Source organism: Oncorhynchus nerka, linkage group LG19 (genome assembly GCF_034236695.1).
Source record: "Oncorhynchus nerka isolate Pitt River linkage group LG19, Oner_Uvic_2.0, whole genome shotgun sequence".
NCBI classification, from domain to species: Eukaryota; Metazoa; Chordata; class Actinopteri; order Salmoniformes; family Salmonidae; genus Oncorhynchus; species Oncorhynchus nerka.
The window spans coordinates 41,185,358-41,200,357 of record NC_088414.1 but is presented as its reverse complement, the minus strand read 5'-3'; the positions used below and the strand labels follow the sequence as shown (position 1 = coordinate 41,200,357).

Below are 15,000 nucleotides of genomic sequence, written 5' to 3'. Positions count from 1 at the left end.
TAGTATTTTAGTACTGTAACAGTGTGGTATTATAGTACTGTAACAGTGTAGAGATATAGTACTGTAACTGTGTAGAGATATAGTACTGTAACCGTGTAGAGATATAGTACTGTAACAGTGTAGAGATATAGTACTGTAACAGTGTAGAGATATAGTACTGTAACAGTGTAGAGATATAGTACTGTAACAGTGTAGTATTATAGTACTGTAACAGTGTAGTATTATAGTACTGTAACAGTGTAGTATTTTAGTACTGTAACAGTGTAGAGATATAGTACTGTAACAGTGTAGAGATATAGTACTGTAACAGTGTAGTATTATAGTACTGTAACAGTGTAGTATTATAGTACTGCAACAGTGTATTATTTTAGTACTGTAACAGTGTAGAGATATAGTACTGTAACAGTGTAGAGATATAGTACTGTAACAGTGTAGAGATATAGTACTGTAACAGTGTAGTATTTTAGTACTGTAACAGTGTAGAGATATAGTACTGGAACAGTGTGGTATTATAGTACTGTAACAGTGTAGAGATATAGTACTGTAACCGTGTAGAGATATAGTACTGTAACAGTGTAGAGATATAGTACTGTAACAGTGTAGAGATATAGTACTGTAACCGTGTAGAGATATAGTACTGTAACAGTGTAGAGATATAGTACTGTAACCGTGTAGAGATATAGTACTGTAACCGTGTAGAGATATAGTACTGTAACAGTGTAGAGATATAGTACTGTAACAGTGTAGAGATATAGTACTGTAACCGTGTAGAGATATAGTACTGTAACAGTGTAGATATATAGTACTGTAACAGTGTTGAGATATAGTACTGTATTTCCAACTAGAAAAACACATTGCTTTGCTGAGCCATTAAATATGTAGAGGATTCACCCCATGTCTTTCTACAGGTTTACTAATGACACAATGGGGGGTTGGGACTTTGGAAACACAGAGTGTGTTGACGACAGAGAGAAAGGGAGATACAACAGAGAGAGAGAGAGAGCGAGAGAGAGACCGAGACAGACAGAGAGACAGCGACTGAGAGACAGACAGAGAGAGAGAGAGAGAGAGAGAGAGACCGAGACAGAGAGAGAGAGCGAGAGAGAGAGACAGAGAGAGAGAGACAGAGACAGACAGAGAGACAATGACTGAGAGACAGAGAGAGAGAGAGAGAGAGAGAGAGAGAGAGAGAGCGACTACCAGGCCTACTCCTTATTCTCCATCACTTTGAGCCTGTCAAAATAGTCCTGCATTATTCTTAAGAGGACAGTATGAAAAAATCTTTGTATATCCCCACCTTTCTCTCTGTCTCTCTCTCTCCCTGAAACTCTCTCTATCTCCCCCCTCTGTCTGACCTCTCTCTCCTAAAACTCTCTCTCTCTATATTTATATATATATATATATATCCCCCTCTGTCTATTTATCCCTCTGTCTGGCCTCCCTGTGTCTCCCTGTCTTTATACAAGCCATGAAGTATTAACCATAGTAGAGGTCAGTTGTCTGTCTGTCTCCTCCCTCTCCCCCCTCTCTCCTTCTCTCCACATCTCCCCCTCTCTCCTTCTCTCCCCCTCTCTCCTTATCTCCCCCTCTCTCCTTCTCTCCCCCTCTCTCCCCCTCTCTCCTTATCTCCCCTCTCTCCTTCTCTCCCCTCTCTCCTTCTCTCCCCCTCTCTCTTTCTCTCCCTCTCGCTCCTTCTCTCCCCCTCGCTCCTTCTCTCTCCCCTCTCTCCTTCTCTCCCCCTCTCTCCTTCTCTCCCCCTCTCCTTCTCTCCCCCTCCCTCCTTCTCTCCCCCTCTCTCCTTCTCTCCCCCCTCTCTCCCTCCTCCCTGCCTCCTACTCACCACACGCTGGTGTCCACAGAGCTGTCGTTGAGTTGTCTGTAGTCCAGTTGTGAGAAGAGAGGGAAGAGGACCTGAATCCCTCCTATAGAATGGATGGCACTGTGGATGGAGTGGGTCACTATGGCCTTCACATCCTAGACATGAGAGAACACACTGTTAGGACACACACACATACACACAAACACACAAACACACACACACACCCCACTAACCTGCAGCATGAGTGCGTGTGGTGAGTGAACGAAGATGGATGCGTTCTCTCTGGGCGATGACTCCAGACAGAGCTGTGCGTCGGTGGCCTTGGCGTTGTAGGTGAAAGAGATGGAGCTGGCCTGCTTCCCGTCATACAGGACCTGCAGTACATTACACGACACATTTCAGTCGTTTAACAGACGTCTCTTACCCAGAGGCACTTGTTCATCTTATGATAGCTAGGTAAGACAACCACATACCGTATGTAAAACTGTTCCTCAATGACCTGCCTACCTGCTTATGGTGCTCGGCCAGGTGAATATCACTCTCCGACTTAAACTTAAAGGTGCTCTACAGGAGTGAGAGGAGAGAGGAAGGAGGGTGGGGGTGGGTGGAAAGGTGAGGGGTCAGGAGAGGGAGAGAGGGGGAAAGAGCGGAGAGAGAGGGAAGGAGGGAGGAAGGGAGAGAGACAGGGAGGTGAGGGACAGGGAGGGGAAAGGGAGAGAGATGGGGCGGGTAGGGAGGGAGAAAGAGAGGGAAGATAGGAGTGAAAGGGAGAAGGGAGAGGGGAGGAGAGAAAAGAGAAAGGGAGGGAGGGGAAAGGGGGAGGAAGGAAGAGAGACAGGGAGGAGAGGGAGGGGAAAGGGGGAGGAAGGGAGAGAGACAGGGAGGAGAGGGAGGGGAAAGGGGGAGGAAGGGAGAGAGACAGGGAGGAGAGGGAGGGGAAAGGGGTGGAAGGGAGAGAGACAGGGAGGTGAGGGAGGGGAAAGGGGGAGGAAAGGAGGTGAGGGAGAGGGAGGGGAAAGGTGGAGGAAGGGAGAGAGACAGGGAGGAGAGGGAGGGGAAAGGGGGAGGAAGGGAGAGAGACAGGGAGGAGAGGGAGGGGAAAGGGGTGGAAGAGAGAGAGACAGGGAGGAGAGGGAGGGGAAAGGGGAGGAAGAGAGAGAGAGAGTTGAGTCAAGGTCGTATAACTAAGACACTCTGACATCACCAATACGAACAGAAAACACAAGTCACTTATGAATTCCTCCCAGAAACAGAAAGGGCAGGGACAGAAAGGAAGTGAAATAGAATGGAGTGTGTGTGTGTGTCTGTGTGTGTCTGTGTGCGTATGTGTCTGTGTGTGTGTGTGTGTCTGTGTGTGTATGTGTGTGTGTCTGTGTGTGTATGTGTGTGTGTGTGTGTGTGTGTGCGTGTCTGTGTGTGTGTGTGTGTGTGTGCGTGCGTGCCTGCGTGTGTGTGTGTGCGCGCGTGTGTGTGTGTACATGTGTGTTCAGGTGCGCGGCAAATTCACCCAGCATGGCAAAGTCATCTAACAACGGCAGGACAAAAGAGGAGGAGCATATGATTCAATTAGAGCAGATACAGGAAGAAGAGATGATATCTCCACTATAGATAAAGGTTAAAGACCTGATATCTCTTTAAATTAAATTAGAAACCATCGGAGTGCTCTTGGCTGTAAACTGGTTAAACTATTACGGTATATTACCGTAGAAGATGTTAAGTAATTGGACAGGTCTGACAGATTACAGTCAACATTATCATTGGAGGATAATGACTTCAAAAGGAATGATTACCTGGCATTGTCATGTGAATGTAGAATATATTGTAATATATTATCATATGAAAGTCAGTATTACTGTAATATATTATCATATGAATGTCAGTATTACTGTAATATATTATCATATGAAAGTCAGTATTACTGTAATATATTATCATATGAAAGTCAGTATTACTGTAATATATTATCATATGTATGTCAGTATTACTGTAATATATTATTATATGAAAGTCAGTATTATTGTAATATATTATTATATGAATGTAGACTATCAATTTATCATATCATACTATTTAAATAAGGTCTGTCTAAAGCCTCTTACACCTCACAAAGACAATCAAATACACACACAAGGCCTGACTGACTCCCAGTAATTGAGGTGATGTCTGACTCCCAGTCATTGAGGTGATGTCTGACTCCCAGTAATTGAGGTGATGTCTGACTCCCAGTCATTGAGATGATGTCTGACTCCCAGTCATTGAGGTGATGTCTGACTCCCAGTCATTGAGGTGATGTCTGACTCCCAGTCATTGAGGTGATGTCTGACTCCCAGTCATTGAGGTGATGTCTGACTCCCAGTCATTGACATGATGTCTGACTCCCAGTCATTGAGATGATGTCTGACTCCCAGTCATTGAGGTGATGTCTGACTCCCAGTCATTGAGGTGATGTCTGACTCCCAGTCATTGACATGATGTCTGACTCCCAGTCATTGAGGTGATGTCTGACTCCCAGTCATTGACATGATGTCTGACTCCCAGTCATTGAGGTGATGTCTGACTCCCAGTCATTGACATGATGTCTGACACATGAAAGTCAAAAGCCCTGTGTGACTCCCAGTCATTGAGATGATGTCTGACTCCCAGTCATTGACATGATGTCTGACTCCCAGTCATTGACATGATGTCTGACTCCCAGTCATTGACATGATGTCTGACTCCCAGTCATTGAGATGATGTCTGACTCCCAGTCATTGAGATGATGTCTGACTCCCAGTCTCTCAGCCTGTCTGACTCCCAGTCATTGAGGTGATGTCTGACTCCCAGTCATTGAGATGATGTCTGACTCCCAGTCATTGAGATGATGTCTGACTCCCAGTCTATCAGCCTGTCTGACTCCCAGTCATTGAGATGATGTCTGACTCCCAGTCTCTCAGCCTGTCTGACTCCCAGTCATTGAGATGATGTCTGACTCCCAGTCTCTCAGCCTGTCTGACTCCCAGTCATTGAGGTGATGTCTGACTCCCAGTCATTGAGATGATGTCTGACTCCCAGTCATTGAGGTGATGTCTGACTCCCAGTCTCTCAGCCTGTCTGACTCCCAGTCATTGAGGTGATGTCTGACTCCCAGTTATTGACATGATGTCTGACTCCCAGTCATTGACATGATGTCTGACTCCCAGTCATTGAGATAATGTCTGACTCCCAGTCATTGAGGTGATGTCTGACTCCCAGTCATTGGGATGATGTCTGACTCCCAGTCATTGAGGTGATGTCTGACTCCCAGTCATTGAGGTGATGTCTGACTCCCAGTCATTGAGGTGATGTCTGACTCCCAGTCATTGAGGTGATGTCTGACTCCCAGTCATTGAGGTGATGTCTGACTCCCAGTCTCTCAGCCTGTCTGACTCCCAGTCATTGAGGTGATGTCTGACTCCCAGTCATTGAGGTGATGTCTGACTCCCAGTCATTGAGGTGATGTCTGACTCCCAGTCATTGAGGTGATGTCTGACTCCCAGTCATTGAGGTGATGTCTGACTCCCAGTCATTGACATGATGTCTGACTCCCAGTCATTGAGATGATGTCTGACTCCCAGTCATTGAGGTGATGTCTGACTCCCAGTCATTGAGGTGATGTCTGACTCCCAGTCATTGACATGATGTCTGACTCCCAGTCATTGAGGTGATGTCTGACTCCCAGTCATTGACATGATGTCTGACTCCCAGTCATTGAGGTGATGTCTGACTCCCAGTCATTGACATGATGTCTGACACATGAAAGTCAAAAGCCCTGTGTGACTCCCAGTCATTGAGATGATGTCTGACTCCCAGTCATTGACATGATGTCTGACTCCCAGTCATTGACATGATGTCTGACTCCCAGTCATTGACATGATGTCTGACTCCCAGTCATTGAGATGATGTCTGACTCCCAGTCATTGAGATGATGTCTGACTCCCAGTCTCTCAGCCTGTCTGACTCCCAGTCATTGAGGTGATGTCTGACTCCCAGTCATTGAGATGATGTCTGACTCCCAGTCATTGAGATGATGTCTGACTCCCAGTCTATCAGCCTGTCTGACTCCCAGTCATTGAGATGATGTCTGACTCCCAGTCTCTCAGCCTGTCTGACTCCCAGTCATTGAGATGATGTCTGACTCCCAGTCTCTCAGCCTGTCTGACTCCCAGTCATTGAGGTGATGTCTGACTCCCAGTCATTGAGATGATGTCTGACTCCCAGTCATTGAGGTGATGTCTGACTCCCAGTCTCTCAGCCTGTCTGACTCCCAGTCATTGAGGTGATGTCTGACTCCCAGTTATTGACATGATGTCTGACTCCCAGTCATTGACATGATGTCTGACTCCCAGTCATTGAGATAATGTCTGACTCCCAGTCATTGAGGTGATGTCTGACTCCCAGTCATTGGGATGATGTCTGACTCCCAGTCATTGAGGTGATGTCTGACTCCCAGTCATTGAGGTGATGTCTGACTCCCAGTCATTGAGGTGATGTCTGACTCCCAGTCATTGAGGTGATGTCTGACTCCCAGTCATTGAGGTGATGTCTGACTCCCAGTCTCTCAGCCTGTCTGACTCCCAGTCATTGAGGTGATGTCTGACTCCCAGTCATTGAGGTGATGTCCCAGTCATTGAGGTGATGTCTGACTCCCAGTCATTGAGGTGATGTCTGACTCCCAGTCATTGAGGTGATGTCTGACTCCCAGTCATTGAGGTGATGTCTGACTCCCAGTCTCTCAGCCTGTTTGACTCCCAGTCATTGAGATGATGTCTGACTCCCAGTCATTGACATGATGTCTGACTCCCAGTCATTGAGATGATGTCTGACTCCCAGTCATTGAGATGATGTCTGACTCCCAGTCATTGAGATAATGTCTGACTCCCAGTCATTGAGATGATGTCTGACTCCCAGTCATTGAGGTGATGTCTGAGTGTGTAGAACTCGGTCACAGGAAGACAGAATGAGAACATTCCAATCATCAATCACCATTGGTTACGGCAAGGAGAACAGCAGGACAGCTAGGTCACACACACACACACACACACACACACACACACACACACACACACACACACACACACACACACACACACACACATACACACACAGGCAACGCACGCACACACACACACACACACACAAACACACACACCACGGTCGTGGCCATGAATGGATACACCATAGTGAAGGCGTAGACTCAGGTTTTCTGGGTCTCTATATTTTTGGTTGGACGCGTTTCTCCATTTCTTTCTTAGGTTTTTGCATTCTTCATCAAACCATTTGTCATTGTTATTGATTTTCTTAGGATGTCTGCTTGAATTTGTTTTATTTGATAGTGAAGCTGAGAGGTCAAATATCCTGTTTAGGTTTTCTAATGCCAAGTTTACACCTTCACCATTACAGGGAAATATTTTGTCCAGGAAGTTGTCTAAAAGGGGTTGAATGTGTTGTTGGCTAATAGTTTTCTGACAGGTTTCTACACTACTTCCCTTCCATCTACAGCATTTCTTAATATTATTCAGTTCCTTTGGCTTTCATGCCTCATGATTGAATATTGCTCTGTTCAAGTAGTGTTATTTTGCTGTGGTCTGATTGGGGTGCCAGTGGGCTGACTGTGAACGCTCTGAGAGACTCTGGGTTGAGGTCAGTGATGAAGTAGTCTACAGTACTACTGCTAAGAGATGAGATATAGGTGTACCTACCATAGGAGTCCCCTCGATGCCTACCATTGACTATGTACATACCCAGCGTGCGACAGAGCTGCAGGAGTTGTGACTCGTTTTTGTTGGTTATGTTGTCATAGTTGTGTCTAGGGGGGCCTATGTGGGAGGGAATGCTGTCACCTCCAGGCAGGTGTTTGTCCCCCTGTGTGCTGAGGGTGTCAGGTTCTGTCCAGTTCTGGCATTTAGGTCGCCACAGACTAGTACATGTCCCTGGGCCTGGAAATGATTGATTTCCCCCTCCAGGATGGAGAAACTGTCTTCTTTAAATTATGGGGATTCTAGTGGGGGGATATAGGTAGCACACAGGAGGACATTGTTCTCTGTTGAGATCATTTCCTTTTGAGTGAGTTAGGTCCGATCAATACCTAATTAGCATACCCCCTGAGTCCCTGTTTCACACCGGGTAGTTTGGTGGAGGGACTACCAGCTCTCTGTAACCTAGAGGGTAACCAGTGGGTCTGTCTCCTCTATACCACCCACCTGGTAGTTTGGTGGAGGGACTACCAGCTCTCTGTAACCTAGAGGGTAACCAGTGGGTCCGTCTCCTCTGTACCACCCACCTGGTAGTTTGGTGGATGGGACTACCAGCTCTCTGTAACCTAGAGGGTAACCAGTGGGTCTGTCTCCTCTATACCACCCACCTGGTAGTTTGGTAGATGGGACTACCAGCTCTCTGTAACCTAGAGGGTAACCAGTGGGTCTGTCTCCTCTATACCACCCACCTGGTAGTTTGGTGGAGGGACTACCAGCTCTCTGTAACCTAGAGGGTAACCAGTGGGTCCGTCTCCTCTATACCACCCACCTGGTAGTTTGGTGGATGGACTACCAGCTCTCTGTAACCTAGAGGGTAACCAGTGGGTCCGTCTCCTCTATACCACCCACCTGGTAGTGTGGTGGAGGGACTACCAGCTCTCTGTAACCTAGAGGGTAACCAGTGGGTCCGTCTCCTCTATACCACCCACCTGGTAGTTTGGTGGAGGGACTACCAGCTCTCTGTAACCTAGAGGGTAACCAGTGGGTCCATCTCCTCTATACCACCCACCTGGTAGTTTGGTGGAGGGACTACCAGCTCTCTGTAACCTAGAGGGTAACCAGTGGGTCCGTCTCCTCTATACCACCCACCTGGTAGTTTGGTGGAGGGACTACCAGCTCTCTGTAACCTAGAGGGTAACCAGTGGGTCTGTCTCCTCTATACCACCCACCTGGTAGTTTGGTAGATGGGACTACCAGCTCTCTGTAACCTAGAGGGTAACCAGTGGGTCCGTCTCCTCTATACCACCCACCTGGTAGTTTGGTGGAGGGACTACCAGCTCTCTGTAACCTAGAGGGTAACCAGTGGGTCTGTCTCCTCTATACCACCCACCTGGTAGTTTGGTGGATGGGACTACCAGCTCTCTGTAACCTAGAGGGCAACCAGTGGGTCTGTCTCCTCTATACCACCCACCTGGTAGTGTGGTGGATGGGACTACCAGCTCTCTGTAACCTAGAGTGCAACCAGTGGGTTTGTCTCCTCTACACCATGTTTCTTGTAGGATGACATTGTCTGCATTTCTTTGATGAAATCTGGGTTACTGATCTTTAAGCCAAAGGCAGATGACCTCAGGCCTTGGATATTCCAGGATGAGATAGTGAAGGCTTTGTGTTCCATAGTGTCTAGTGTTGTTAGTCGTGTGTCTTGGCATCAGACCAGTAAGTGTGAGCAGAGCCTGCTGAGCATCTGGTACATGCCATTGGATTGGGCTCTCTCCTCTCTCTCCCTCTCTATCTCTTCTTCATCTCTCTCTGTCTCCTCTCTCTCACTCAAGATTTACCTCTCCCCTCTCACATGTCATCTCTTTCTCACACTTTCTATCCCCCTCTCTCCTATCTCCCCCTCTCTTTTTCTCTTTCTCCCCACATCTCTCCTCTCACTTCCTCTCATTATCTATATTTCTCTCCACTCCTCTCTCCCTCTCTCCACCCCCCCCCTCTCTCTCTCTTTCTGTCTCTCTCTCTGTCTCTCTCTAACTCTCCATCTCTCTCTCCCTCTCTGGCTCTCCATCTCTCTCTCCCTCAGTCTCTCTCTAGCTCTCCATCTCTCTCTGTCTCTCTCTCCATCTCTCTCTCCCTCTGTCTCTCTCTAACTCTCCATCTCTCTCTCCCTCTGTCTCTCTCTCCATCTCTCCCTCCCTCTCTAGCTCTCCATCTCTCCCTCCCTCTCTAGCTCTCCATCTCTCTCCCTCTCTAGCTCTCCATCTCTCTCCCTCTCTAGCTCTCCATCTCTCTCTCCCTCTCTAGCTCTCCATCTCTCTCTCCCTCTAGCTCTCCATCTCTCTCTCTCTCTCTCTATAGCTCTCCATCTCTCTCTCCCTCTCTAGCTCTCCATATCTCTCTCCCTCTCTAGCTCTCCATCTATCTCTCTCTCAAGCTCTCCATCCCTATCTCCCTCTCTAGCTCTCCATCTCTCTCTCCCTCTCTAGCTCTCCATCTCTCTCCCTCTCTAGCTCTCCATCTCTCTCCCTCTCTAGCTCTCCATCTCTCTCCCTCTCTAGCTCTCCATCTCTCTCTCCCTCTCCATCTCTCTCTCCCTCTCTAGCTCTCCATCTCTCTCCCTCTCTAGCTCTCTAGCTCTCTAGCCCTCTCTAGCTCTCCATCTCTCTCCCATCTCTGCTCTTCTCTGTATCACGGAGGCGCTCCGCACTGCTAAAGCTAACTCTCTCTCCTCTGCTCTCATCCTTCTAGACCTATCGGCTGCCTTCGATACTGTGAACCATCAGATCCTCCTCTCCACCCTCTCCGAGTTGGGCATCTCCGGCGCGGCCCACGCTTGGATTGCGTCCTACCTGACAGGTCGCTCCTACCAGGTGGCGTGGCGAGAATCCGTCTCCTCACCACGTGCTCTCACCACTGGTGTCCCCCAGGGCTCTGTTCTAGGCCCTCTCCTATTCTCGCTATACACCAAGTCACTTGGCTCTGTCATAACCTCACATGGTCTCTCCTATCTTTGCTATGCAGACGACACACAATTCATCTTCTCCTTTCCCCCTTCTGACGACCAGGTGGCGAATCGCATCTCTGCATGTCTGGCAGACATATCAGTGTGGATGACGGATCATCACCTCAAGCTGAACCTCGGCAAGACGGAGCTGCTCTTCCTCCCGGGGAAGGACTGCCCGTTCCATGATCTCGCCATCACGGTTGACAACTCCATTGTGTCCTCGTCCCAGAGCGCTAAGAACCTTGGCGTGATCCTGGACAACACCCTGTTGTTCTCAAATAACATCAAGGCGGTGGCCCGTTCCTGTAGGTTCATGCTCTACAACATCCGCAGAGTACGACCCTGCCTCACACAGGAAGCGGCGCAGGTCCTAATTCAGGCACTTGTCATCTCCCGTCTGGATTACTGCAACTCGCTGTTGGCTGGGCTCCCTGCCTGTGCCATTAAACCCCTACAACTCATCCAGAACGCCGCAGCCCGTCTGGTGTTCAACCTTCCCAAGTTCTCTCACGTCACCCCGCTCCTCCGCTCTCTCCACTGGCTTCCAGTTGAAGCTCGCATCCGCTACAAGACCATGGTGCTTGCCTACGGAGCTGTGAGGGGAACGGCACCTCAGTACCTCCAGGCTCTGATCAGGCCCTACACCCAAACAAGGGCACTGCGTTCATCCACCTCTGGCCTGCTCGCCTCCCTACCACTGAGGAAGTACAGTTCCCGCTCAGCCCAGTCAAAACTGTTCGCTGCTCTGGCCCCCCAATGGTGGAACAAACTCCCTCACGACGCCAGGACAGCGGAGTCAATCACCACCTTCCGGAGACACCTGAAACCCCACCTCTTTAAGGAATACCTAGGATAGGATAAAGTAATCCTTCTCCCCCCCCCTTAAAAGACCTAGATGCACTATTGTAAAGTGGCTGTTCCACTGGATGTCATAAGGTGAAAGCACCAATTTGTAAGTCGCTCTGGATAAGAGCGTCTGCTAAATGACTTAAATGTCTTAAATGTCCATCTCTCTCTCCCTCTCTAGCTCTCCATCTCTCTCTCTCTCTCTAGCTCTCCATCTCTCTCTCTAGCTCTCTATCCCTCTCTCCCTCTCTAGCTCTCCATCTCTCTCTCCCTCTCTAGCTCTCCATCTCTCTCTCCCTCTCTAGCTCTCCATCTCTCTCCCTCTCTAGCTCTCCATCTCTCTCCCTCTCTAGCTCTCCATCTCTCTCCCTCTCTAGCTCTCCATCTCTCTCCCTCTCTAGCTCCCCATCTCTCTCTCCCTCTAGCTCTCCATCTCTCTCTCCCTCTCTAGCTCTCCATCTCTCCCTCTCTAGCTCTCCATCTCTCTCCCTCTCTAGCTCTCCATCTCTCTCTCCCTCTCTAGCTCTCCATCTCTCTCCCTCTCTAGCTCTCCATCCTCTCTCCCTCTCTAGCTCTCCATCTCTCTCCCTCTCTAGCTCTCCATCTCTCTCCCTCTCTAGCTCTCCATCTCTCTCCCTCTCTAGCTCTCCATCTCTCTCCCTCTCTAGCTCTCCATCTCTCTCTCTCTCTCTAGCTCTCCATCTCTCTCTCCCTCTCTAGCTCTCCATCTCTCTCTCCCTCTCTAGCTCTCCATCTCTCTCCCTCTCTAGCTCTCCATCTCTCTCCCTCTCTAGCTCTCCATCTCTCTCCCTCTCTAGCTCTCCATCTCTCTCTCTCTCTCTAGCTCTCCATCTCTCTCCCTCTCTAGCTCTCCATCTCTCTCCCTCTCTAGCTCTCCATCTCTCTCCCTCTCTAGCTCTCCATCTCTCTCTTCCTCTCTAGCTCTCCATCTCTCTCCCTCTCTAGCTCTCAATCTCTCTCCCTCTCTAGCTCTCCATCTCTCTCTCCCTCTCTAGCTCTCCATCTCTCTCCCTCTCTAGCTCTCCATCTCTCTCTCCCTCTCTAGCTCTCCATCTCTCTCTCCCTCTCTAGCTCTCCATCTCTCTCTCTCTCTCTAGCTCTCCATCTCTCTCTCCCTCTCTAGCTCTCCATCTCTCCCTCCCTCTCTAGCTCTCCATCTCTCTCCCTCTCTAGCTCTCCATCTCTCTCCCTCTCTAGCTCTCCATCTCTCTCTCCCTCTCTGGCTCTCCATCTCTCTCTCCCTCTCTAGCTCTCCATCTCTCTCTCCCTCTCTAGCTCTCCATCTCTCTCTCCCTCTAGCTCTCCATCTCTCTCTCTCTCTCTCTATAGCTCTCCATCTCTCTCTCCCTCTCTAGCTCTCCATATCTCTCTCCCTCTCTAGCTCTCCATCTCTCTCTCTCTCAAGCTCTCCATCTCTCTCTCTCTCTCTCTCTAGCTCTCCATCCCTATCTCCCTCTCTAGCTCTCCATCTCTCTCTCCCTCTCTAGCTCTCCATCTCTCTCCCTCTCTAGCTCTCCATCTCTCTCCCTCTCTAGCTCTCCATCTCTCTCCCTCTCTAGCTCTCCATCTCTCTCCCTCTCTAGCTCTCCATCTCTCTCTCCCTCTCCATCTCTCTCTCCCTCTCTAGCTCTCCATCTCTCTCCCTCTCTAGCTCTCTAGCTCTCTAGCTCTCTAGCCCTCTCTAGCTCTCCATCTCTCTCCCATCTCTGCTCTTCTCTGTATCACGGAGGCGCTCCGCACTGCTAAAGCTAACTCTCTCTCCTCTGCTCTCATCCTTCTAGACCTATCGGCTGCCTTCGATACTGTGAACCATCAGATCCTCCTCTCCACCCTCTCCGAGTTGGGCATCTCCGGCGCGGCCCACGCTTGGATTGCGTCCTACCTGACAGGTCGCTCCTACCAGGTGGCGTGGCGAGAATCCGTCTCCTCACCACGTGCTCTCACCACTGGTGTCCCCCAGGGCTCTGTTCTAGGCCCTCTCCTATTCTCGCTATACACCAAGTCACTTGGCTCTGTCATAACCTCACATGGTCTCTCCTATCTTTGCTATGCAGACGACACACAATTAATCTTCTCCTTTCCCCCTTCTGACGACCAGGTGGCGAATCGCATCTCTGCATGTCTGGCAGACATATCAGTGTGGATGACGGATCATCACCTCAAGCTGAACCTCGGCAAGACGGAGCTGCTCTTCCTCCCGGGGAAGGACTGCCCGTTCCATGATCTCGCCATCACGGTTGACAACTCCATTGTGTCCTCGTCCCAGAGCGCTAAGAACCTTGGCGTGATCCTGGACAACACCCTGTTGTTCTCAAATAACATCAAGGCGGTGGCCCGTTCCTGTAGGTTCATGCTCTACAACATCCGCAGAGTACGACCCTGCCTCACACAGGAAGCGGCGCAGGTCCTAATCCAGGCACTTGTCATCTCCCGTCTGGATTACTGCAACTCGCTGTTGGCTGGGCTCCCTGCCTGTGCCATTAAACCCCTACAACTCATCCAGAACGCCGCAGCCCGTCTGGTGTTCAACCTTCCCAAGTTCTCTCACGTCACCCCGCTCCTCCGCTCTCTCCACTGGCTTCCAGTTGAAGCTCGCATCCGCTACAAGACCATGGTGCTTGCCTACGGAGCTGTGAGGGGAACGGCACCTCAGTACCTCCAGGCTCTGATCAGGCCCTACACCCAAACAAGGGCACTGCGTTCATCCACCTCTGGCCTGCTCGCCTCCCTACCACTGAGGAAGTACAGTTCCCGCTCAGCCCAGTCAAAACTGTTCGCTGCTCTGGCCCCCAATGGTGGAACAAACTCCCTCACGACGCCAGGACAGCGGAGTCAATCACCACCTTCCGGAGACACCTGAAACCCCACCTCTTTAAGGAATACCTAGGATAGGATAAAGTAATCCTTCTCCCCCCTTAAAAGACCTAGATGCACTATTGTAAAGTGGCTGTTCCACTGGATGTCATAAGGTGAAAGCACCAATTTGTAAGTCGCTCTGGATAAGAGCGTCTGCTAAATGACTTAAATGTCTTAAATGTCCATCTCTCCCTCTCTAGCTCTCCATCTCTCTCTCTCTCTCTAGCTCTCCATCTCTCTCTCTAGCTCTCTATCCCTCTCTCCCTCTCTAGCTCTCCATCTCTCTCTCCCTCTCTAGCTCTCCATCTCTCTCTCCCTCTCTAGCTCTCCATCTCTCTCCCTCTCTAGCTCTCCATCTCTCTCCCTCTCTAGCTCTCCATCTCTCTCTCTCTCTAGCTCTCCATCTCTCTCCCTCTCTAGCTCTCCATCTCTCTCCCTCTCTAGCTCTCCATCTCTCTCTCTCTCTAGCTCTCCATCTCTCTCTCCCTCTCTAGCTCTCCATCTCTCTCTCCCTCTCTAGCTCCCCATCTCTCTCTCCCTCTAGCTCTCCATCTCTCTCTCCCTCTCTAGCTCTCCATCTGTCTCCCTCTCTAGCTCTCCATCTCTCTCCCTCTCTAGCTCTCCATCTCTCTCTCCCTCTCTAGCTCTCCATCTCTCTCCCTCTCTAGCTCTCCATCTCTCTCTCCCTCTCTAGCTCTCCATCTCTCTCCCTCTCTAGCTCTCCATCTCTCTCCCTCTCTAGC

General features: G+C 49.7%; 1 protein-coding gene across 1 annotated transcript in view; it reads right to left on the bottom strand.

Moving 5' to 3' along the window:
• LOC115126666 (neurobeachin-like) overlaps positions 1-15,000 on the bottom strand; it is a 182,957-nt gene that overhangs the window by 104,919 nt on the left and 63,038 nt on the right. Inside the window, exons 11-13 of the mRNA XM_065005054.1 lie at positions 2,327-2,383; positions 2,053-2,193; positions 1,841-1,974 (exon numbers count right to left, since the gene is read on the bottom strand). Coding sequence (XP_064861126.1) covers positions 1,841-1,974; positions 2,053-2,193; positions 2,327-2,383 — 332 coding nt within the window. The remainder of the gene's footprint in view (positions 1-1,840; positions 1,975-2,052; positions 2,194-2,326; positions 2,384-15,000) is intronic.